Source organism: Mastigoproctus giganteus, chromosome 6 (assembly GCF_048544385.1).
Source record: "Mastigoproctus giganteus isolate SK-2022 chromosome 6, ASM4854438v1, whole genome shotgun sequence".
NCBI lineage: Eukaryota > Metazoa > Arthropoda > Arachnida > Uropygi > Thelyphonidae > Mastigoproctus > Mastigoproctus giganteus.
The window spans coordinates 224,894,778-224,921,876 of NC_143580.1; the positions used below are offsets into that span (position 1 = coordinate 224,894,778).

The 27,099-nt window shown below is 34.8% G+C and overlaps 1 protein-coding gene across 1 annotated transcript in view; it reads right to left on the minus strand.

Moving 5' to 3' along the window:
- Positions 1 to 3,135: 3,135 nt before the first annotated feature.
- Positions 3,136 to 27,099, minus strand: part of LOC150085035 (mitogen-activated protein kinase-binding protein 1-like) — a 265,918-nt gene continuing 241,954 nt past the window's right edge. The window contains exons 30-33 of the mRNA XM_090376439.1: positions 23,277 to 23,378; positions 21,114 to 21,914; positions 16,901 to 16,977; positions 3,136 to 3,524 (exon numbers count right to left, since the gene is read on the minus strand). Coding sequence (XP_090232565.1) covers positions 3,246 to 3,524; positions 16,901 to 16,977; positions 21,114 to 21,914; positions 23,277 to 23,378 — 1,259 coding nt within the window. The 3' untranslated portion in view covers positions 3,136 to 3,245. The remainder of the gene's footprint in view (positions 3,525 to 16,900; positions 16,978 to 21,113; positions 21,915 to 23,276; positions 23,379 to 27,099) is intronic.

Consider the following 27,099-nt stretch of genomic DNA (forward strand, 5'->3'; position numbering starts at 1 on the left):
TTCATTAGCATTTCAGAAACAAACAGAACACGGACAGGATTCAAAAGTAAGATACTAAACGATCCAATATAATGTTCAAAATGTAACGAATTCTCTAAAATTTTCCTTATTTACAGATTGCACATTTGATAACACCGAGGAAATTAGTTTTATCCTGCTGCAGTTTGCTTATCAAATAGTATAATTAATGTCTTTAATGACAATTAAGAGCATTTTAGCAGTTCAGGGTCAAGATTACTTCAAAGATAAATCAGACCAGAGGTTCGCTGTAAATTGCAATTGTTATAATGATTTTTTGTGGGATGAAAAACAAGAGCTGCCTGGTTGAAACTTATCTCCTCCTGAGACAATAACAGCCCTACTTGAAATGGCTTACAACTTATTTTTGCCCTTCAACAATAAGATTTGAACTTAGTCTTTTCCAAAGATGACACAAGTGTCTTATTAGCTATATCCTGGATGGCCTGTTACTTAATATCCAAATGTCTATTAAATGGATTTATCACTCAACCGCTAGGACAGGAGTGAGGCCTTTTCAGATGGCACTGGGTTAACCCTTTTAGGAGTGAGTTTGCAAAATGTGTGGGCTCGGAAATATTTGCTAATAGGGCTGATCCTAAAAGTGAGCTTGTTTGCGGAATTTTGTAATTTTTAAAAAAAATGTACATAAATGCTTTTAAATAATTATTTTTTTGACTTGACTTGCCAACATTAGAATGAAACAATCAAAAATCACAAAATGGTTGTTACTCTCTTTGATGTAATATCCTCTGTATTTATTGGAACACTGAGGCTAACAATTGCAATCTCTTAATTTCAAAGCCATTTTCATATTGCATCCATTATAAACTGGCGCTGGTATTAGTTGGAAACACAGATAAGAGATGGTAGTATATAGTGGATGACAAGGCAATTATATTTTAATGGACATTTGAAATGAGGCTGGAAAGTCTACAGAAGAAGAAAAACACACTCTAGAAGTTAACCAGTACTGAGTAGGTTACTCAGTACTGGTTAACCCCCCCTCCCCAAATCTTGATTTTCACAATCAACAGATGATGCTAGCCTCAGAACAAGAACTTACAAACATGATATGCTGACATTTCAAGGCCCTTGATCCAAAAACAACCTAATATTTGTGTATAAATCTTGAGAGGCTCCATTAAACATCATTAGCAATAGAAACAAAAGATTACCAGATTAAACAGCAAATAATGCCGGTGCTTTTAAAATTATTAAGAATTATCACAGATAGATTAGCTATTCTCTGGAGATGCAGAGATAAAGATATGTATATGTGGATATTAGATACCTCAAGATAAAACTGGATCTTAAGTTGATTGCTATCTTCCTAACTAGCAATTAATCACAAGTTAATCTTTGCCTATCTTCTAAACCAGCATTAGCTATAGGACCATGGTAATGTGATTTAATGCACAGCAGGTCCCCAAAGGGTGAATATAGAAGAAAACATATTTAAAAACATATCCAGATGTTTCTTTTAAAAGCTTTGCAATAAACCGAAATGAATTCATATCTCAGACATACTGTACTATGAATTCCAGCCATTCTTCTATATAAACAAAACCATAACGAACTTTCTGAAATTCCTTCAAAATCCTTTGAAAGGGGTATTGCATTCAAATCAAAATAATGTAGGGAAAAGAGAAAATTAAAGCGAAATGAGTTCTCTTCAGCAAATGTTCACCATATCAATGGAAAAAAAAAGCATCTGTTCACAGTTTTTATGCTGGAACAAGTGTAGGGATCGCGATTCCAAGAGATGTAATATTGTTTAATTTAATTATTTCATTCCAGTTGAAAGTAATTGCTTTAATTTCCCTTAATGTCACTCTCTCAATTGTCTTAGAGCATTAATAGTTTGTGAGTGAGGTTTTATGCAATTAGCAAAACTTTTGCAAAAGAAATAAATACTGCTATAGAATCAACTTGTAAAAGCAGGACATATTTAAAATGGCCAATTTATACACATGGCAGTGCAATAATCTAAAAATGGCATTAGTAACCAAGTCACAACAATGGCACTAAACTAAAACTTTTATAAATAAAAATGGACTTAGGAGTAATGTATTAAACATTCAAAATCAGTGCAACTAAATAAGTTAATTTCTAGCACTTTTTAAAAAAAGATGAATACCACTATCGAGCGAAGAAGCTTCTCTATCAGTCACTATTTCAAATTACTTTGCAAAATCCACATTAACTACTTAGTCTACAAGGTTGATTACTTAATTCTCCATATAAATATTTTTCTGCATGTATTCTAGCATTTCGTATCAAGCAGTAAAAGGAAACCGAGGCAGTGGACTTAAAAGAGACACATTTTGGCATTTTCCACATTTCGGAAGAATATATCACATATGGAAGACATCAAAACATTGGAATGTTTTAATAAATGGAAGTTTTTTTACTTATATGAGCAGTGAAACTAGTAAAATGGATACATATAGACATCAAAATTTAACTATATTTTTCAAAAAGTGCATGAAAACAGTATATCTTACAATATTTTTAACATTATTAAGATAATAGATTAGGCGGTACCAATATAAAAAAGAAAAACTATAAATATATGTACACTATTTTTAAAAATTGTTCAATCAAAAATGGGATGTCAAATTTAAACATGCATTTCTAATTTGTACCAGATCAACATTAACAAGCCTGCTAAACAATCTTTAGTTCTTACAATAAAGTCACTCCACTCGTATTTTTCACACCACTTAGTTTTCACTGTTCGGTATTTCGGAGTATTTGTATAAGGATACATTAAAACACCGAACAGTTAAAAAAATCAATACTAAAATTTAGGAAGAGCTTGTAAACTTAGGTATATTTCTGTATGTAAATACTCTAAGAAACAATCTGTATTGGTTCCAGGAAGACAAAGTTTATATATTGGCAAACAATCATTTCTCAGTGAAAACATACTAGACTTGCCAAGCATAAATAACAGACCCAATATATAACATCTGATAAGGAAGATTTTATACAGGGTACTCCAAATGAAATAAATATGTACAAAACAGCAGCTTTTAGCTGCAGTATTTTTTTTTTTTTTTTTCACTGCATTCCACATACACTCACGCATACACACACACACACACACATGCATGCAACATCTTTATCTACATGCACACTAACAATCACATCCTGAGGTACCAAGAAACAAGACTGTCTACAAACATATGGCTGTATCTGGAAAATACCCAGTTTACTAACCACTATGGATTTGATTTTTCAATAGTTCTATTAATCCGTTTCTCCACCATGGTCAAAAGTGTATCTGAAAAATTTTGCAACAGAGTCATAGCATCGCTCACTTCTGGTTGAGAATCTGATCCAAATGCACTAGTGTCAACATTGATTGTGGGATGAGTAGGCCATATGGGTAGAGGTGGAACTGCTGGACGAAGGTTCTGCTGGGCTTGCCATACTGCTTGGGCTAATGTTGAAGTCATTGAAGACTTCTCCTCTGGAAGCAATTCTGAATCTAATGTAACCTAAAAATTTAAAATAAAAATTACCTTAAGTTTACAGATCCATTTATTCTTCAAGCATTCTTTATTTAATTTCATAAAATAGTTGCACATTTAAAGTCTTTATCAAGTAAAATTTTAAAAATGTAAAAAGGGGCACCTTTTTCTGAATAACTTTGCACATTAATCTTCTCTAAGAACAGAAGGTACTCCAGTAAAATGTTAATACACTGACAAGTTACTAAGCACAAAAATTTGGAATTACAGTATTGTTTTAACCCTTTTGCAAGTGAGTTTCTCAAACATTTAGGCTTCTTGTGGTCAGATTTTGATAGGGATGGGCTGTGGATTGAGTTTTTTTTAAGAATTTTGTATGTAAATGCTTTTAAATAATAAATTGCTTATTCTGACTTGATTGCCAATTATAAAAATAAAATCGTCAAAAATGAAAGTAGAATTTAACTAAAAAAGTCACTTTTCTTTTTTTTTTTTTTGAAGGAATAATATCATTTAAATCTACTGACGTATCACTAATTCGATCTCATCAACTTTTGAATCTGAATTCCAGCTCCTCTAAGCGAAGGTTGGACAACAATAGTCAATAATCATGATGTCATGGTCCAATTTTCAAATATATCTTTGCATTGCCAATTAAATATAATTGTACTAGCAGTTGTAAACACAGATACAAGTGGTAGTATGTACTGGAAAAGTTTTCAAGAAAACTTGTACATGAAAAACAACACATCTGAAATACAACAGGCCCTCGTTATAACGCGGTTCGCTCTACGCTGATTGGTTATGCTGTTTTTATATTATAACCCAAATCTCACTCTTTTACCTGCAAGTGATTGAATTTTTTGGCATGTTTGATGAAAACGTTTAATCTGATGTAGTCGATAGCTTGAAAATGAATAGCAAAGTTTCCCACACTCAGTGAAATTTTCTCCTACGCTAATTTAATTGCACTATGACGACTTGTTACGATCAACATTTTAAAAAATGATCAAGTATATTGATTGTAATATTTGCGTTATATGCATTTATCCAAAGTCTAGTCATAACTCGGTAGAGTGTTAGACATCGTCCATAATGGAGAGTTTACTCGAACATTGTATCATAATTAATGCAATGCAGTTACATTTTGAAGATTAATAATGGCGGATAAGAATTAAAATAAAACGTCTGGACGCAGTACAAAGCCTACTAAGGTAAGAAATATACTGAATTTGAAAATTAAATTATATGTTTTGAAGCGAATCAATTTTGTTCAATGACAAGTGGATGTGTGCAATAATTTAGGACTGGCAGGTTCAACTATAAGAACAATTATAAAAAATAAAGAATTAATTTTAGCAGCGGGAAAGACAGCTGTTGCACTGCAAGCAACTAGGCCAGCTATTATAATTGAAATGGAGAGACTTCTAAATAATTTTATTGAAGATAATTTCCAATGCACAATTCTGTTAAGTTAAATATTATTAAAGAAAAAGCAATCAGCCTATATGATGATCTCAAGAAAGCTCACCTTGGAAAAAAAAAAAAATGTGGAACCATTTAAAGCTAGCAAGGGCTGGTAAGATAGATTTAAAATCCAAGGAGAAGCCGCAAATGCAGATCAAGAAGGAGCTGAAACTTTCAAAAAAAGAACTAAAAATTATTGAAGAGCGGTGTTAAACTTCTCAAGTTTTTAACATAGATGAAACAGGACTTTTTTGGAATCGAATGCCTAAAAGAAGTTTCATACCGAAAGAAGAAAAAAAAAAAAAAACATGCATCAGTTGACTTTATTGTTGGGTGGTAACACTGCAGGGATTTTAAAGTTAAACCCCTTTTAGTTTACTAGGAAGAGGGCCAAAGTACAACCCAAAATCGACCAAACTTACGAAAACTCGACAGCCCAGGTCCATTAGATTAATAAATTCATGATTTTAAGTTTAATTTTGATATGTAATGGAGAATATTTTATATGTACAAATTTTTAATATTAAATATTTTGACCGACATTTGTGTGTCTTTTTGCTACCATTTATTATTGATTAGGAAATATCCTATGGCATAGACAGTGACTCAGAAATACATGTTACATTACGGGAATACGGCACTCGCTTAGCGCTGATTCACTTAGTGCTTTGTTTTTCGGGAACGAATTATCAGCGTTAAGCGGGGGTCACATGTACCTTTAGAAATGTAGTGAATGTATATGTTCCTCAGAGCCCATACATAAAAAAGCACAGATCAGCATGTTCATGTGAACAGGTTAACATATGGGTATTAAAAATGGCATCTGTTCATAATCTGCAACAGTTTAACTGAACATGTAGAGATCTAACTTGTATGGAAATGGCTGGACATAAATATGTAATATAATTATAGAAAAACTGAGGTAGAGAAGCAGAGAGGGAATGCTTACAGCAATAATTTTTTAAAGAAGGCTGGGATTATTGAAGCAGCTCACTCATCTAAAGAGATTTAAATTTCATGCTTGAAATTGGCCACAGTTGTGCTTTAACTGAAATAGAACTGTTCTAGAACCAAATGTCAATATAACAATTAGTACATAGTTTGATTGCTGATGTGAATTTCTATGTAATAACTGATTATTATTATTGTATTTGTTAAAAAGACCTGTCACTAAAACTATCTTAAAAGATAGTTTTAATGAAAGAAATTTTAAAATTGTAGTTTGTTTTTTTTTTTTTTCAGGAATTTATGTAATGGTTACTATAAACCAAAAAAAAGTAGTTGCAATGAACTTTAAAAAGTTCAGGTAAATCTGTGCAGACATGGGAAACAAGTTTGCATCTGTTACCTTAAAGTTTTTAGATGAAAGTAATACAAAGAGCAGTCCAGAAATAACCTCCATTATTTTTTCTATGGATGTTGCATAGTATAATGCTTTGCTAATACATCCTGCTTTTCTAGTCTCCCTCTGTCTACAGTGTTTCCATCTCTACACCAGTTTTTGTAATTCTGTGCAAAGTCTTCATTGGAGGTGCACTGTGCATACTGATATACTGCTGTTCCCACTGTTTGTGATTGATACTGCATTCCACACAGGATATTGTTCAGTTCTTTAAGGAGCAAAAAGTCTTAAAGGATTAATAAGAAATATGGTAGGAAGAAATGTTTCGATTTCCTTGTCATATAGAAATTCCACGATAATGTTGGCCTTATGAGGATATGCACTATCTTGGTGCAAAATGAAATTGCCTGGTGCGAGACAGGGACAACTCTGTTCACCTGCAGGTGAAAGTTGGTTCTGAAGCAGAAAGTCTTGGTAATACTCTTCAGTTGTGTTTACACCTTTTGTTAGCTGATGCTGCTACCAAAAATATGTTTTGGTGATGGAAACTAACGTTTCCATGGTTTGGATTGCCTTTTTGTCTCTGAACTACACAAGAGGACAAAGGACTTGTCTACAATGACTACCTTGCTCAGAAAATGTTTTGGTTCTGTCACATGATGGTGAGCAGGATTTGATGTGCATAAAATCAAGCCTGTTTTCCACAGCATTCCAACTCCTACAGAGCTCAGTAAACACATACTTTTGACATCCACAAATGTTCATGGTAATACAGAAAGCTGTTCCAGAAGAGATCTATCTTAAGAAATCCTTATTGCAATAATAATAATAATAATAATAATACAGATCGATACATTGCAATATTGCTCTTCACAGCCACCAGGCCAGGGGATAATACAATATAATAATAAACAGGGAACACTGATCTCTGTACAGATGTCCTTAATTATCGATCACTTGTCTTTCACGATTGGTTTTGCTATATGAGCAGTCTTCAGAAGAGTTCAGTAAGGTTTAACAGGTATTGAAGATGAGTCATGGTTCAACTTGAATGGCTGGTCTGACATTTATATATTCACAAACCTACTTGCAAGCTCTTTGTGAAGAGAAACTTAACAACTATCACTACTCTTCCAAAAAACATTTAGAAAGTCCCTCAAAATATATATTTGAAATAATTCTGGCCAAGGTACACTCAGTAGAATGTTCCTACTTGCATTGAACATACGAAACACTACATAGAAAATATTTCAAGATGGTGGAAGAATCTTTTCTGGGAATGGTGGGAAGAAGGGGAAAAAATCCAGAGATTACTTTTTGACTGCACTTCATAAAACGTTTTAAAGTGGGGGTTAGAGTATTGGTATTAAAATGGCAGCAGAATAATGCAAGAAAGCAAAACTAAGTAACATCTACCATAAAAAAATGTGTTTCTCTAGTTTTGTATTTTATAAACTTCTTCAGCCAAACATTTATCTAAACCTTTAAATCTACATAAGCTTTCTACTCTACAAAGCCAAATGGATATATTCCAACAGCCTGACTAATGGCAAATTTTCTTATATCCATTCTACAAATATCTTTCTTTGTTTCCAGTCCTTTTAGGTCCTTAAGCACTTTATATATAATATTTATGATTACTATTTTATCTCTACTAAGAAAAACATTGTTACATAATGGTTCCATTTTTTATATATAATTTCAAGAAACTCCAGTGTAGTGTCAGTGTTTCATATAAATTAGGATTCCTGTATATGCATGTCACAGAGCACATATCTGTCATCTGAAACAACATTTCAGATAATAAATACACATTATAGTGGTTCATTTGAAAAACTGTTAAAAAGCACTGACTTCGGAATGAGCATATAAATAACCACCAAAGATTAAAAAAAAAGATAAGCATACACTCAAAGGCTAAATATAAACATAATAAATACTAATAAAAGCTAAAGCTCAGCAGTCATGGATACACCCTGAAGAGTGGAGGGGGGGGGGATGTATTTTGATTTGCTATTTTTAAAGATTTGTCATGATTCAGACATCTTGAAACAAGATGGCTAACTATGACAAATGAGGTGGTTGCCACTTGAATTAAGGATTACCCACTTATAAATTCAGTATTTAAAGTTCGATACAAACCAAATTTATGGCTAATAGATTACCCTGACATGATTCTTCTATTTCATGAAACTGCCATCTCAAAACAAGGTGGCTGCCACTCATATTATAACCACAACCTCCATCCACTTACAAATGCCTGTGTTTAAAAGTCACTTTAAACCAAGTTTATAGTACTAGCATAGATGCGGGAAACCACAGGTGGTGCCTGATCATAACATTATGCAGTACAAGTGTGTGGGGGGAGGTATCTTCCATGGCAACTTAGTCAGCACAATACATTACTGTCTGCTACTCGTTTGGAGAAGCCTGGGTTCAATTCCCATTGACAACTGGAGGAATATCTGAAGTCCTCTTCTATTGAGTCTGTAGTTAGCTGATCTGAAGTGGAGGGAGTAGAGCTTCCCACAAGTTGTTAAGTTTTCCAGCCTGCACAACATGCAAATTGGCCTGTGAACACATATTTCTGCAGACAAAACACATGGGTAATAAGATTCATCAGAATTTCAAATATAAACAACTTTTAAACACTTATACTGGAAACCACAGTATACAAAGTGTGGCTAAAATGAAATGAGAATCATTGCTTATTAACTCCTTACTACTGCACATATCAAAAACATTCACATCATGCTGTAGAGTGTTTTTTCTTGTACACACCAGTTTTGTTGCAATCGGTTTCGATTGAAGTGTGCCTCTTTAAGTGAATGAGTGTTTTAACCCTACTGCAGAAAAGTGAGTGATCGCAATTGAAAGCAAAGAATTGTTATTAAAATTTTGGATTCTGTGATAACAGGAGGTAAATCCTGGGTCTTTTAGTATGATCCACAAACCAAGTGTCAAAAGTATGCAGTGGCAAACTTCTTTCTTCTCCCCATTTAAAGAAAGGAAGAATGTGTCGATCAAAGATCAAGCCATGCTTGTCATTTTTCTTTGATTGCCATGGTGTTGTTCATCACGAATTCATCCCACCAAATCAGACACGCTGAATTGAGATTTTAGGAAGACCGTGAAAAAAACATGCAAGTGACACAGCTAGAGAGTTTTTAACGAAAAACAGTCATAATGCTGGAGCACCCATCTTATTTGCAATATCTGGCATGTGCAACTTTTTTCTGTTCTCAAAAATTAAAATCCACCTAATTTTTGGAAAACGATTTGAGGACTTAGCAGACATTCGGAAGAACATCATCATCATTAGCCATTTTCAATCCACTGCAGGATGAAGGCCTTCTCTCCAGTGACTTTCCAATTCCTTCTGTTTTGTGCAATGGCCATCCATTTACTACCCACAAACTCGTGAATTTCATCTGTCCATCTCCATTGTTGTCTTCCAGGTTTTCTTCTAGCCCCTCTTGGGGTACCTTTCTGTTATTTTCTTAGTCCACCTGTCATGTCTTCGAGCTGTGTCCTGCCCAAGACCATTTTAGTTCTTTAGTTTGATAAGAATGTCCTTTACTTGAGTTTGCTGCCTAATCATGTGTTTCTCTTCTTATCTAACAATCTGATTCCTAATATAATTCATCCTATTCTTCGCTGTGTAGTTCTCAGCTTCTCTTCCATTCTTTTGGTGAGTGCCCAACTTTCACTTCCGTAAGTCATGGTGAGGAGTATACATTGGTATATATATTTTATGTTTCAGACAAATTGGGATATTGCTCCTCAGTAAGTGACTATACTTCTTGAATGCTTTCCGTCCAAAATTTATTCTTCTCTTGACTTCCAGCCATTTATCATTACTACAGCTAATGACTTGTCCCAGATAAGTATATGAATCCACCTTTTCAATTATTGCTACTTCAATGATTATATCCCTTTCTGTGACATACTTGTTCATCATCACTTTTGTTTTAGCCATTTCATCTTTAGTCCAAAATCCTTACTAACTGTGCATAACTGATTAAGATTTTTCTCTAATTCTTTGGGATCATGGCTTATGATCACAATGTCATCTGCAACTCATAAATGGTTTAGATACTCTCTATTCACATTGACTCCTTTCTGCAACCAGTCTAATCTTCTGAAAGCTTCCTCAAGGGCAGCAGTAAACAACTTCGGAGATATTGTGTCTCCTTGTCAAACTCTTTTCTCTGTCTAGTCTAATAAAGCAGGTAGCTTTCTCATATATTTTCTTCAAAATCAAAATAAAAGGTGGTATCTATGCCTTGTCTTTCCAGTGCCTGAAACATTGCCTTATGCTGTATGGAGTCAAATGCCCTTTCATAATCTACAAATGCAAGGCACAATGGTGTTTTTTATTCATTTGCTTTCTCCATTAGCTGTGATATTACGTGAAGGTGATCCACAGTTGAGAATTCTGTCCTAAAGCCAGCTTGCTCTTTTGGTTGATTCTCATTAAGTATTCTTTCTAATCTATTAGTAATGACCCCTGTGAATAACTTGTAGATGTGGGATAACAAGCTGATTGGTCTATAATTTCCAATTTATCTCCTTATGCAGCAAAACTATAATTGCATTATTCCACTCCTTAGGTGTCACGCCTTTTCTAATGCATTTTGTGAAGAGTCTTGCCAGTTTCTGTGTCATGTCTCTTCCTCTCAATTTTAACAACTCTACAGTAACTTCATCTTCCCCGGGGTTTTCTGATTCTTCATTTCTTCAATGCATGTTCTACCTCATCAGGAAGGATATCTGGTATGTCATAGGTGTTACTAATTTGTGATCCATCTTCCCCACTGCTGGCATCATTCCCTCGCTCCTTGTATAATTCTCTATAGTAGTGTTCTGCTATTTGAATCATTCCCTCGCTCCTTGTATAATTCTCTCTAGTAGTCTTCTGCTATTTGAATTATGCCTTCTCTGTTATTTATAAGTACATCATCGCTATTCTCAGTTTCAGTATCATTTGTCTTTCTGTATTACTGCTCATGGCTGCTGATTTAAGTCCTTTGTTTTCCCTTAATGCTGCTTCTACTGTTCTTGTGTTATATCTTCTTATGTCCTCTCTGAGTCTCTTTCTAATGGCTTTGCATAACTCAGTACAGGCAACCTCTGTATAACATGGTACTTATATAAAACGGTTAAAGAATTATGACAAACCTCCCATAACACGGTATTTTTGGACTTTTGTGCAGTGAATCTCTGCTGTTGACTCACTAGTTGTTATGCAAAAAAAAAATGGGGGAGGGGGAAATCCCCATATTTTATTTTGTTGGGAAATCCTCGTGTTAGGTTCTGTGCTATTGAACTTGTGCTTATTTGAAACCATAAAAAATTAACTTTGAAGCGTGCAGTTTGTGACTTTTAAGATTTTTGTAAGGTTATTTTGGTTTTTATTTGATCATTTATAAATTTTTTTTTATGGTACGTATAACTAAACTTTGTTCTTAAGAACCGTATTGAAATAATTTCTTTGTTGTGAATTAAATTCGAGCCCTAAATTATGCCTAAGGAACTTTGGCATAATTTGGGAAACTGCCAATTTATTTAAAGAATGGTTTCTAAATTGTTTTGTGCCCACTATGGAAAACTATTTAAATGCGCCAGGCCATCCAAAAAATTTAAGTCATCCAAAATGTTGAAGTAATGTTCCTACTATCTACAACTTCTTTAAATTCAGCTATTAGATCAAGGCATTATTATATCTACCTATAAAAAACATTACAATAGAAAATCATTACAATGCATTTTGGAAAAAAAATTGATTCCAAATCTATTGAAGTTATGGAGGCATGGAAACATTCTTTAATTGTGGACTGTTTCGGAATCATAGCTTCTTTGCTCAAAGAAGCAAACTGTTAGCATTAAATGCATTTTGGAAAATTGTATGGCCAGTCAGTTCATTCAGGAAATATGTTCGAATTGGCAGAAAACAGTATCGGTGCAATAGTAGAACTTACTAAGTCAGTAGGAGAAGATTTTGATGATATGACTACTGAAGATGTTCACGAATTACTGGTAGAAAATGAGGCTGTGAAAGCAGATTTGGTGGAAATAGAATCGGAGGTAAACCAAATCAATTCAGATGATAGTGCAGATGAAAATTTTGAAGTTCCAAATTTTACCCTAAAAATTATACACTTAGCCGAGCAAGGAGAATCTTATTTTCTGAATGCAGATCCTTCGACCGAAAGGAACACAAAGTTCAAAAGGAAGCTTCAAAAATGCTTAGCTCCATACCATGCAATTTACAAACATCTATCAAGCAAAAGCAAACAATCCCAGAATATTGATAGTTTAAAAAGAGCAGAAGATACAAGAAATACAGAAGAAAGTTCAAAAGGTGAAGATATTCTGCAACAGAGAAAACATTCTCGTTTGATTGTGCTTAGCAGTGATGAAGAGGAAGAAAATTAAATGAACGTAGATTATCTGACATATATGCATCACAGTTTGTAAGGCATTTGTTCAGTATTACTATTTTTAATAAAAATTAAGTTTCCAATAGTTATAAAAAATGTATTTTTGTTAGCTTTTGGAACGTAACTCCCCTTTTTTGTACTGATTCTTGGTCCCACATAACACAGTTTTGCACTACACCAGATTTTGTGGGAACCTAACTACCTTGTTATATGAGGGTTACTTGTATACTCAATTTTATCCTTGTCAGTGTTTACCTTGCTCTTCGTTTGTCATCTTTGGTTCATCATGACTAATTTTTTTCTTCTTTGGATTTCTTTTTACCTATAGGTTTCTTGGGCTTTATCGTTTTCAGAAATTTGTAGCATTCCTCGTTGATATCTTGGTCCTGAACAGTCTGCAGAAGTTCAAACTTGTTCTTAAGTTCCAGTACATACTGCTTTTTCTCCTCTTCTGTTATCTCAAAGACCTTCATATTATTTACTCGAGTCAGTTTTTTCCTTTCTTTTCTTACATCTATATCAAGTGTGCATCTTACCATTCCGTGATTATTTACCTTGTTCAGGATGATAACATCATTCACGATATATCTTCTGTTAGTGAGGATGAATCGATTTCATTAGTTGTTAATCCATTTGGGCTCTTCCATGTCCACTTTCTGTTCACCCTTTTCTTGAAAAAAAAAAAAAGTGTTCATTACTTGACATTCCTCGAGATTCTGCAAATTCCACAAGTCTTTCACCTCTTTCATTTCTTTCACCAATTCCAAAATTTCCTATAGTTCCCCTTTCTGTGCTGTTTTGTCTCTTTCCAACCTTAGCATCGAAGTCCCCCATAATGATAATGTGTAGTGGGTTTTCTGCTCATTGAGGAATTTATTGTAGCTTAAACACAGAGCGTACAGATAAAGCAGAAATATATGAGCTTTCGGCTATATGGTAGCCTTCGTCAGAATTAAAATACATGAATGGCAGTTGGAATGAAGATGTGCACTGCCAGGTGCGTGAGACGCGAGGTTTAATTGTTTGTTGACGTCTGTGGCTGTGACGCATGATGACGTGGCCAGCGCTTGTCCAAGCGCTGGCCACGTCATCATGCGTCACAGCCACAGACGTCAACAAACAATTAAACCTCGCGTCTCACGCACCTGGCAGTGCACATCTTCATTCCAACTGCCATTCATGTATTTTAATTCTGACGAAGGCTACCATATAGCCGAAAGCTCATATATTTTTGGACAAGCGCTGGCCACGTCATCATGCGTCACAGCCACAGACGTCAACAAACAATTAAACCTCGCGTCTCACGCACCTGGCAGTGCACATCTTCATTCCAACTGCCATTCATGTATTTTAATTCTGACGAAGGCTACCATATAGCCGAAAGCTCATATATTTCTGCTTTATCTGTACGCTCTGTGTTTAAGCTACAATAAATTCCTCAATGAATCCAGAGCGCGTAGGCCTGTTTCGTTATTTTCTGCTCATTTAGAAGACTCTCAATTTTGGTGTACATTTCTTCAACCTTTTCATTATCATGGCTCGATGTTGGTGCATAAATCATTATAACCTTTAGCTTGTACATCTTAGAAATCCTGAGTAGTAGTATTGACACCCTTGATGATATACTTTTGAATTCCAAAATGTTGTTTTTTATATCTTTATGGGACAGAAAGCCAACTCCACTTTCGCTCCTTCTATTGGTGTACAGCAAATTTCTACTTGATAAACTTATAAGTGATTCATTTCTTCTTCTTGTTTCGGCCAAACTGATGATATCCAATTCACATTTTCTAATTCCTTTTCCAGCTCTAATATCCTATCTTCACCGATGAGTGATCTTATGTTGTAACAGGTCAAGTTCAGTTTCCATGTATGGCAGCCTGGTCGTACTCAGATTCTTAGCACCCTCTGATTCCTCTCTCATCATCTCGCTGCTATAAGAGGGGAGAGTGAAAGATGCTGTGGATTTGAGGGCCATTTGTTTCATTGTGCTGTTACGTGCTGGAAGGTTTTGCCTTTTCCTCTTCATGCTGACCGGGCATCTCTTGAAGAGAACTACTCTACACATTTGTTGCCACCCAAGTGACGTAAACAGGGCTTACCACTGAGGTGTGCGCGAGTGGATTTTAGGGAGGAAGTCCAACCGGACTTCTCCTTAATCTTCTGAAATAGAAATATACTGGATCCATCAGTGTTTTAGACTGAGTGTCTGATAACACACAGGATGCCTGTTCCCCCCAAGCCTCTTCAGAAGAACACAACTCAGCAATTAAAGCCAGTATCTTCTGAGGACTTCCTCTGTTTTAGATTTCATGAATGGAGCACTGTGTAGGTGAAGCTGGTGAAAGTTGGAACTTTGAAGGTGATAAACATTGAAATTATTGTATTTAAAATAATAAATGATTTTAAAAATATTTCTCATTTCATTTTTGCTGCACCTTATAAGTGTTTAAAACAGGTATGAAAATAAGCCAGCACAATCATTGAGGTTGCAAGTTCCCAAACTTTTACCTTGCAACCCCTTAAAATATTTCCTAAATTTCATGTGCCCCCCTCCCCATCATCCAAAACAAGTGCAAATAAACAGATCTGACATATAATTCAACTGAGTAAACATACTTTTATAAATTGATAAATATTTCAAAACATTTCCATCTTCCAAAACAAGTGCCAATAAACAGATCTGACACATAATTCAGCCGTGTAAACATACTTTTATAAATTGATATATATTTCAATACATTTAATCTCAAAGACTGAAATAAAAATGCACTTTTTACCCGAATTAATGGGATGGTGTGCTTTATTTCATTAAAAAGTTCTTCATAAAAACAGCTCCCCCACCAAACCAAGTGTGGCTTGGGCAGGGTACTCTCACACTGAAACTTTTAACTTAGGTTATATAAAAATAAATAACTATTAATGTGATATATGAATAGCACTAATTAAACAACAAGAATTGTTTTGAAGTGAATTTTGTTATGTACAAAGCAGTTAACAATTTATATAAAATAGAAACTCTCACACAATACAACTATTTAGCTGTGTGTGTGGGAGGTTTGGCTTTCTTACTGTAAATTGTAACCCTTTATATACAATAAATTTTCTTGATAACAATTCACACATCATTGTTCTTTAGGAACAATCAAGTAATGTACTTCTTGCAACACATTAAATAACTATTATCTTAATTATATAATTTTGTGCCATGAAGTTATGTTTTCATTTCGCAACACTTAGAAATTTAAATATAAAAAAAGTTTTGATAAAAACAAATCTAAAAAAAAAAATGTAAAAAAATGTTTTATGACGTACCTTTACTATAAAGAGACATGTTATGTCTCCAAGACTAGTAGAAAAAAAGGTAAACTAACATACTACAAAATGTGGCAAACTAGTGCTACAATTAGGGTTACATTATTGTTTTTAATGTAATATAGCCTTTATTATGGTGTTATTTTGATGCATTAGTTTTGTGATATACTGGCTTCCCATTTTATTCTACAATAGTTTTTATGAACAAAGGCCAAGAAGAAGACAGAGAGATTATCTATCCTTTAGTTCAGCAGTGTAATCAGATGATTTGTAAAAATTATATAAAATCCATGACTGCAATATGGGTAGCTCACACGTCAATCAGTGTAAACAGATGAAACTTAAAATTACATCAGTTGGTGGTGTAATATAGACATACAGACATATAGATGTAAATTATCAGAAAGCACACAATAAGCATGCCAATGATTCCATTTTTAACCAGTATAGAGCAGCACTTAATGCCTAATGAATTACAAAATGCATTATCCAGAGGTAATTTTTAAATTCTATATATTTAATACAACTTGTTTTTTTTTTTAATTTTGTGTTTTGATAACTTGCACACTAATTGGCTTCTGAGGCTTCTATTTGATAACTTAAAATAACTTCTAAAGGATGTCAGATAGGTGCTTAAAACTAGCCAAAAGAAGTTCCTGTTAGTTGTGACATTAGGAAAAAATCTTATTAATATCATGCATATCTTTCAAAGATGGTTACACACCTTTGTCCTCCTACTGATTTGTCAACTTTCAGAATAAGTAGTGACTAATGTAGTGACAAATAGGAAATTCTTTTAGCTACATACATGTAATAATTAAAAATCTCATTCTTACCCTCTGAAAAACAGTCATTGCATACAATGTTATCCTTTTCAATTCTTCAGCAACACTTTCACAAAGGGTTTGGGACACTACAGAAAACAAAATACAAGTTGAAGCTAATGATATCACTGAAACTGAAAACTATTATTATGAGGATAGGATTAAAAGTAATGACCCATATCATTGTACAGCTTTTGAAGGAAAACAGATATTTCAAAAAAGAAAACATTGCTATAGAAAAAAAAAGTAGCCTTTAATTTCACATATAATTTTTCTACACACACACACACCCCACTAAATTGATACATTGTGTCCAGCGCTTCACAATTTTTTTTTATCACTCAAGTCAAATTCTTTTAACTAGGTCAATTATCTTTTTATAATTCTATTTTTTAAAAATTTTATAATTTTTATTATAATGGATATGGAATCATATCCATTGCCTCTGATTAGTTCTAAGCTTTGAGGGGGAAAAAGTTACTAGGGACCATATGTAAATTATAGAGAGGAAGTGGAACAACTTCAAACCCCTCTGACTAAATTCTTGTCCATGTTGCATGGTGAGGTTCATTCTTATGCTGAAAGCAACATTGCTGTATTTGACTACCTTACTGTTTGATTCTTTTTAAGCACTGAGCTTAAGAGATGATAATGTCTCAATATACCAGACTGTACTGATCATGGTCCCTTTTCCAATAAATCAGTGTGAAGAAGACCATAAGAGTTAACATCATTTTGCCAGCTGACTTGAACTTTGAATTTTTTTTTTTTTTGGACAAGAAGAATAGTGAAATTCCTTGGACTGTCTCTTGCTTTTCAGATCATAGTAGTGAATCCAGGATTCATCTCTAGTTACAATAAATACTTAAAAATGCCTTTTTTTTTGGTGTATGAAATGGGACAGAAGTTGCTGATGTGTTGAACATGTTCTTTAAAAATTCATAAAGTTGCAGTGATGTCTGATTGATTTGATGATTACCATGAATAAATAAATTTTTTTTTTTTTGTTTCTGTGCTTCAACTTTAATAGTTGTCCAATCATTACTGGTTTTTGCCAATGATCAGAATCTTTGATTCTGATCATTGGCAAAAACCAGTAATGATTGGACAACTATTAAAGTTGAAGTGATCAGTGATCAGAAATCTTTGATTCTGATCACTGATAAAAACCTTTAGCAACTTCATTCCTTTGAATTGCAAAGTACACTGACAAACACAGTTTCATCCTTATACATGGCTAATACTGTTGATGAATTTTGACACATCTAACAGTTTTGGCAGTCAGAATAATTGCATGTTCGAACTGTGTGTTCAAAGAGACTTCCATTTAAAAGTTTAATTTGTCAATTAAAAACTACATAAAAATGTGCCACAGAAATTATTTATAATAAAAAATAATAATTTTTTATTACCAATTTTATTATTAAACATTTTATTTTTATTATTTCTATTAATGCTTCTTTTCAGATGCATTAAAAACTGATTTATTTTTTTTAAAAATAATTTAGTATAACCAAAGTCACTGTAAAAATAATCATTGGAAATCTTTTCTCATCTGGAATTCATCATTTCATTCAATTCCAAACAAATTTATTGAGTAAATACTACTTTGATAATTTGTGGTTTAAGTCCCCTGAATTAACTATACAAATGAGCTAAACTTCATATGTTTCTTACAAAAATTTTGAAAGACAAAATGAGCAAAAACTTGTTCAATTAAAACAATTAAATACTTGGCACTGATCTCTTTTAATGTAAGACTATCACAAGTTGTTTCAGTAACACTTCTAAGCAAAATATACTGTTAGTAATGTAGTGCTGACCTCCCAGATGGTAGTTTTCATACTTTACTGGCACCTCATCGATGGGAGGGAAGATATCTATTAGCACAGAGGATGAGACCCAGTTATGATTTAACCCACATATATAAGAAATGCTAAAAAGGTATAGAACCAGGTCATCCATCTACTACCTATCTGCCTGCCCTCCCACTATTTAAAGAGCAGTTCCAAACATTCTAAGTGTCAAATTTTTGTTAAAATTAGTTTTTGCCTTAGGATAGTTCTGTGTGCTAGTGCAAATACCCTCTATACATTATAAGTGCCAATAATTAAATTGAGAGAGAAGGCAAAACTGATTTTAGCAAAATTTGGTACTTAACATTTGGAACTTCAGCTCTTTTTATTTTATTTATAGTGATCCCCAAACACAAAAGCCTAGTACCATATACAGATTGAAGGCTAAAAAAAAAACACACAGAACTTGAATTTCTGCAGATTATAATTTTCAGGAAATCATGTGAAAAAAGACTGTTCTAAAGAACTTTAAAAATACAAGGTTTAAATGAGGAAAAAGAAAAGTTGGTCTGGTGAATTTGGAATGGTCTGGAAGAAAGAAGTGGAATCACAGATGTTAATTCAGAAGCATGTGTGATAGAACAGAGTTTAAGGATGCTCTAGAATATGCACCCAAATGTGGGAAAAGTATTCCTCATTAGGGTTCATTTGTGGTTTTTGCAGTCAGTAGCTGTTTAGAAGAAAGGTAACACTAAGAGCAAAAGAAAAAAAATCTAAGTTTTTTGTGATATGTTTATGCTAAGAAAGGTTGGAAGTTAAGGTTATCTATCAAAAAAATGTGATTTTATCTAAAAACTTGAGTGTTTTTGCTGAAAATCAATAAGAGAACAGACTTTTTTTTTTTTTTTTTGTAAGAAATAAGAAAGGGATGAATTTTAGAATAATTGAAGTTAACTAAGTTTTCTTCTGTTCACTTGGAGAATTACCTGGAGATCAGCATTTAAGAAACTGGTGGTGAATATCTGAGAAGTTACAGCTGTCTGTGCAGAGCAGGGTTTCTCAAAATTGAAAGGTAAAATAGTGTATTATCATTAGCAAAATTATGGACTGGACTTCATGCCAGTGGAAGGTCATTAATCCTCTGCTGATAATATGGCGTCTGACAGATGTCACTTTTTAAAGTTTTTTTTTTTTTATTTCTTTAAATATGGAAATGAAATCAAATCCTCTAATATACTTTTCTCCACCCATATTTTTTTTTCATTTTGATAAACTATACATTAGAATGGGAATAATATATAAATAGGAATGACAGGTGGGCAAAAATATTAAAGAACTGGAGACCCACTGACAAACAAAGTAGAGGAAGGCCAAGAAGAAGATGGAGAGATGATTTATCCAGACCTAATAAGCAGCATACGTATTAGTTTAGCTGTACTGCCTCCAATTTTCAGCTCCAACAGTCAGCTCTGAATAGGGATGCTTTATTTCAAGTGTTTCATGCAAAGGTAACAAATGTGCAGGAATTACTGTCTACTTAACACTATGCTGCATTGAAATTACATATGAAAGTATGTAAACAGCTTTGTCTCCTTTTCAGCACATACTTTTGTGTAGATTTAATGGTGCATAAGCTGCATATACTAAAGTGCACCTGTGTGGGTGAGTGTTTTTAGGATTTGGGAAAATAATGCCAAAAGGTAAAAGATTAAACACGATTAAAATATATGATGGAAAAGGAAGGATTTCATTTGCTGGGATCCCATCTTATTAGGAACAGCAAAGCACTAGCACACAAAACAATGAGTATTGATTATATATATGACATAGCATTTCAATGACCTGTAAACCTGACAAGGATTGAATTTGTATTCATTTATCTTTTTTTGCATTTTAATTCACAAATCATCCCCCCCCCCCTATACAAAATCAAAAGCACATGCAATGAAGGAAAAAAACGTTGTCTCGGTAGGCTGTATGTGCTTTTTTATGCTATTCCAAAAATTATTTTTCTATTTCAACACAGTGCAGTATTATGTGAGTATAGGATACTTTAACTGTGGCCACCAAGAATGGGTGGTATTTCTCTTCTGGGAGAAGTGCTTTATTTGTAGTTTAAAGCATAGTGCTTTGGTTAAAAATATGATAGTGGTATATTTGCAATAATAGTACAACCAAGCAATGTGACCTGATTAATAGTATTTTACAATGAAAAAGACAACAGTCCAGTGAATAAGCTCCCACACCTGATAACAAAGCTTTGCTTAGTCACAAATATATTGGAAATAGACCAGCAAATAAAAACTTTACTTTTGTTACTATCTAGGTAGTCAAAAATGCAAAGCTAAATTCTCACTGACTCTCTCTCTTTCTTTCTTATGCACATGCATGTACACATGCAATTTAAAATTTAACAATCATATACTTACAAGGAACAACTGATGGATCTGAAGGCAAATGGGAAATACCACACAGTGTATCCTTTTTGGAACTTTCATGGTTTTGACTAGTATTTATTTGAAACAGTGTGTCTTTTTTGGCTCTTAATTCATTTTGATTTATTTTATCTGAAGATTTTATTTGAGTCCTATTTTCCCATGAACCACTACTGCTCCCAGAACTCCGTAAATCCCACTCACTTCTAGATTTTGATGAATTTCTCCTCTCCGTCTGCATTCCTGATGACTTAGTAGATCGAATTGAATTTTCAGTGTACTCTCCTTTATGTGGTATGCTATCTCCACTACTTAAAGTCCTCCGCCTATTTGAAATATGGTTCACTGCCTGTGGAGTAGAATACGTACTTTCTGGAGGTGATGTATCTGGAGAAGAGTCTGTTGGATGTTCGTTTTGATGAGCAGATGAAACAACAAGAGATAACCTATTGGATCTGATTACTGAAAGACTTCTAGCTGTAGAACTAATGTTAGAAGAAGATGGAGATTTGGCAAAAGGGGATGAACTAGACGATCCCAAACGTCTTGGCGAACCAGTAATCCTGGCTACAGAATATGAGGATGGAACCTTGTGCAGAGGAGATAATTCATTACTTATATGCAGGGAACTCATGCTGCTGCTTCGTGAGATGTTGCCACTTTTGCTCTGCCTATAAGGGGAAGACCTAGTTGATGGAGATCTTAATGTAGGAGGTTTTAGTGTAGGCTCTGGTGTGAGTGCTTTGTCTCTTTTGTCTTTAGATTGATTCCATAATGCTGCTGTTGCAGCTACACCTGAAAAAAATAAAAAAAAAAATAATAATAATAAATAAATGAATATATACATATTAGCTGTGGGTGCATGTGAACAGCACATAAAATATCCATATATATATATAAAGAGGCAAAAATTAATTAATACACAGTAACAAAAATGTATTCTCATACACACGGCAAAAAAAAAAAAAAAAAAAAAAAAAAATCACTACCTTAAAGCTTATCATTTCAACAGTACACAAATTTATATCACCCAAATGCATGCATAATTTCTTCATCCTGCAATATTAGCATGGTATTGTATCATGATAAATGCTTCTCATCTGTAGACCATGTAATTGATCCATGGTTTTGAATTATCTTGTATAACGATATCCACCTAATAGCACACATTCTGTTTCTATTCAGCAGCAATTTGGGCATAAAAGCAATTAACACAGAGAAAGAAAATATAATTACTGCTCTTGATGGTAAAAGCTTTTCTAATTCAATATTTCCAGAAAGGTTGCAATCAGTCTGTGTTAGTATTTGGAATGGGAATTTTTTAGAATAATTATTTTTAATGTCTGTTACTTTCTTGCCTTTTTTGGAAGAGGGGGAGAGTTACACTTGTAGACCACTGTGTACAAAAATTGCAGTAACACAGAAATACAACATTTCATGGTTTTTTATGATTAAGACACAACCAACTGAAATCCAGACAATTCTAAGATCTGGCAAGAAACAGGTTCTGAAGTTGGAGGATTTTGGAGGTTCAACTGTATTATGAAAATGTTTCCAGTCCCAAAAGGCTTCCTGGGCTTCTAACCGAATGAAAAAATGCACAATAAAATCACAAATGGTTATGTAGGAGTGAATAAACACCAGTTTCGATATGAAACTTACTGCTTAGTTTTCCTTTTGTTAACTAATCTCTCCCCCTCCCACAGAGATCACCATTAAAGATCACACATACACACGCACATGCACACTTTTACTAATGGTGATTCTTGCCATACTGTATCCTTCTTGAAAAGAAGGATACAGTATAGGTGATATAGCATGCATTACATTTTTGTTGGCATTTTATTAAATATACTATATTGTTCAAGTCACAGATTAAACATTATTAAATATAGTATATTTAATAAAATGCCAACAAAAATGTAATGCATGCTGTATCGGAAGCACTACTTCAAATTTTTTCCTATATTACTAAAATTTTGTTGTGCAACAATTCAACAATAAAAATTCAAAATGACAATGAAAACAAATCATTCCAAGCATATTAAGAGGTAAAATATGCTTCTTATTTTAAAAAAATTAAAGATTCTAAAACATATTTTGTACCAGAAAAAAAGCAGCATAATTTATATTGTTACATAATAAAAGTTGTATCACCTGATGATCCATGGGAAATTGGAGCTGAAGGCAGAAGTCGTTGACTAGGAGAAAAAGACCGCGGCAAATCACACATTGATGTCGATCTTCGAATATCTCCAACTGGTAAAAATAAACAATAGATAGTAACAAGCTCTATGTAAACTATGAATAATATCTTAGAACAGTTGTCATTACTGCGTGCACACACACAATCACTTATTATACAAAAATCTTCATCTTTATAAGAAATGCTTTAAATATATTTGAACAAATTAAGTCTTTCATAACCCTTTTTAATGAAATTACTTTCACATTTAAGGAATTATTACTCTTATGTAAATAACACTGCCATTAACTTTGCACATACTATTTAATGAAAATTTTATGTAGATTTCAAATGTTTCAGACCCAATGTTGGCTGCTCATTCAGATGCAATGCATTATCTTTCAGACCAGAGCAGCAAAGCAAAAGGCTCAAGCTAATGGGAGTGCTGTGGCTCAGAGGAGAACTAAGGGGGGGCAGTTGCCCTCTGAATCACAGCCTTTTAAAATGCACAGCTTGCATGATGTTTGTGGAGCAATCGGGTACGGGACATGATATTGTCATGGGGGATGTCTTTGTGTGTGCGCGATGCAAGGAGTGTAACGAAATTAGGTGACAACTCAGCGTTGTTATGGGCCTATATGAGAGTTTGACGGTCAGGGTGGATGCCCTCGAAGGAACTAAACTGAGGGGCCCATCAAGCTCTCAGCTGCCCACATCAATTCCAGAGCTTCCACTTGGTCATCACGCAACACAGTGGCAACCCCCAAGGCAGAATGCACTGGTCCCACAGGAACTAGTAGTTGTTGGTGACTCTATTGTCAGGGAAATGGGGAACATGCTTTGTAAAAAGGATAGGTGGAACAGGACATAATAAAAGTTGAATCACCTGATGATCCATGGGAAATTGGAGCTGAAGGCAGAAGTCGTTGACTAGGAGAAAAAGACCGCGGTAAATCACACATTGATGTCGATCTTCGAATATCTACAATTGGTAAAAATAAACGATAGATAGTACGGGACATTATATTGTCATGGGGGATGTCTTTGTGTGTGCGCGATGCAAGGAGTGCAACGAAATTAGGCGACAACTCAGCATTGTTATGGGCCTATATGAGAGTTTGAAGGACAGGGTGGATGCCCTCGAAGGAACAAAACTGAGGGGCCCATCAAGCTCTCAGCTGCCCACATCAATGCCAGAGCTTCCACTTGGTCATCACGCAACACAGCGGCAACCGCCAAGGCAGAATGCACTGGTCCCACAGGAACTAGTAATTGTTGGTGACTCTATTGTCAGGGAAATGGGGAACATGCTTTGTAAAAAGGATAGGTGGAACAGGACTAGGGTATGTCTGCCAGGGGCAAAGATTGATGATGTTGTAGAGCGGATATAATCTTTTAAGGGCACAAAAGGTGATATAGATGTACACGTTGGCGCTAATGATATTAAGAGTAGGAGACCGGCAGAATTATTTAACAAGTATAGGTCAATGTTGAAAAAAAGCCGTGAATCAGGATTGAATCTGAAAGTGTCTGCAATTCTGCGTAGGACACGATAGGAGGGAGTATATGATGAGAGCCTTGTCGATCAATTCGGCACTGGAAAAATTGTGCAAAGCTGAGGGGGTAGAATTTTTTTCAGCCTGGTCTGTACTTGTTAACAGGAGAGACTGCTTCTACAGGGATGGGATACACTTAAATAGAAAGGGCGAAAGAATATTTGCTGATGCTATCGAGGCAGTGTTAAGTGGGTCAGAAAACTGCTAGCTTGGGGGGGGGGGGATACAAGGACTAATAGATTAACAGTAGCCACTGGCAAAGGTGAAAGTGATTCTTGCACTGCTTCTATTGGAATGAGCAGAAGCCTGGAAAACAAGATGCAGGATGTTTCAGAGACTGCTGGGAGTCATTGCGGTACAAGTAAACACATGGGGTGTTGTTGTTTTGGTTTTTTAGGAGCATTAGCAACTAAGGCCATATTGCTCCGGTGCGGTGGTCATTCCTTGACCTTTCCGCATGCTTCGTATTTGGTGGTGATGGGCTCGAACCCCGGTCTAATCAAGAAGCATGTACTACGCACTGCTGCTCCTTCCTACCTGGCTACGGAGGCACCTCACATGGGTTGTGTTAGGGTAGGTAAGAATAAGAACAGGTGCATGTATACTTGCATGTACACCAATGCTAGGAGTTTGGTAAATAAATTTGATGAATTTGAGGTATTGCTCAAAGCATCAAAGGCGGATATTGTTGGGATATCAGAGACATGGTGTCACACAGATGTAGGGAATGCAGAACTGAAATTTGGGAGTACGTCTACAGAAAGGATAGGAAGGGAGGAGGGGTTATGCTATTAGTTAAGAAACACACAAAATCCAAGGAAGTGAAGCCAGTCGACATTGCTGGACAGTGCAGTGTCGAGTCAGTTTGGTGTGACATAAGCATTGGGAGATCAAAATTGAGAGTAGGAGTGTGCTATAGGCCTAACGACTCTGATGAGTATAATAAGAAAATGTACAGGGAAATAGAGTGGGCCAGTAAATCAGAGAGTTTTATAATGGGGGATTTTAATTTTCCAGATATTGACTGGAATTTGTGGGTTGGTCACTCACACACTAGCAAGGCTTTTGTGGATTTATTGGATGATTGTTTTCTACATCAGCATGTTCTGTAGGCAACTAGAGAGAGTAATATTCTAGATTCGATTATCAGTAGTGATTCTTCATGCTTTAAGAATCTGCAGATAAAGGAACCACTAGGTGGCAGTGATCATAGTGTGCTGAAGTGGGATTTACTCAAAGAGGTAAGGGGAAGGGTTATTGCTTTCGTAAAGGCGACTACGATGGTCTGAGACAGTATTTAAATTCTATACAGTGGGAACAACTGATGATGTTACCATTTTGAATTAACCAACAGTAAATTCAAAATGGGAAGCATTGAGGGAACTTGTCATGGAAGCTATTAGGCTTTACATACCAACTAAGAAATACTGTTCAAGGTTTAGGCCTAAATGGATGTCAAATGAACTAATGAGACACATGGCAGAGAAGAAAAATGCATGGGATACATATAAATAAACAAGTGACACAGAAGCCTATGATAGATATAAGCTGGTCTGTAACCAAGTCACAAAAGAGGTTAGGCAGGCAAAGCCAGATTATGAGAAAACTTTGGCAAAGGATGCAAAGAAAAACAGCAAAGAGTTCTTTACTTATGTAAACTCTAGAAGGAAGGTGATGAATCAGATTGGTCCACTTGATATCAATGGTTCAACTGTTGATGATCCTGCTCAGGTTCATCAACAAATTAAATGAATATTTTGCATCGACATTCACACATGAGGAGTTATTCAGCGAGGGGAATGCCAGAGGTGTATTCAACTCTGGCAGTAAGCTAGATAATCTTGTAATAACTGAGAGTAAATTGGAGGAGAAATTGTAGAAGATAAACACAAGAAAGGCACCTGGGGCTGATGGGATCTATCTAGTTATATTAAAGGAGGCAGCAAAAGAAGTAAGCAAACCCTCAGCCATAATTATGAGAGCTTCCTTGGACTCAGGGGAGGTACCTATAGACTGGAGATGTGCAAATGTGACCCCAATTCACAAAGGAGGATCAAAGTAATTATAGACCTGTGAGTTTAACTTCTGTTCCAGGAAACTTAATGGAGGCACTGGTTAAAGAAGCACTGCGGGATCATCTAGACAAGACTTCAGTTATAGCTCGGACACAGCATGGTTTTGTTAAGGGGAAGTCTTGCCTGACCAATTTGATTCGATACTATGATGCAGTCACAAAAGA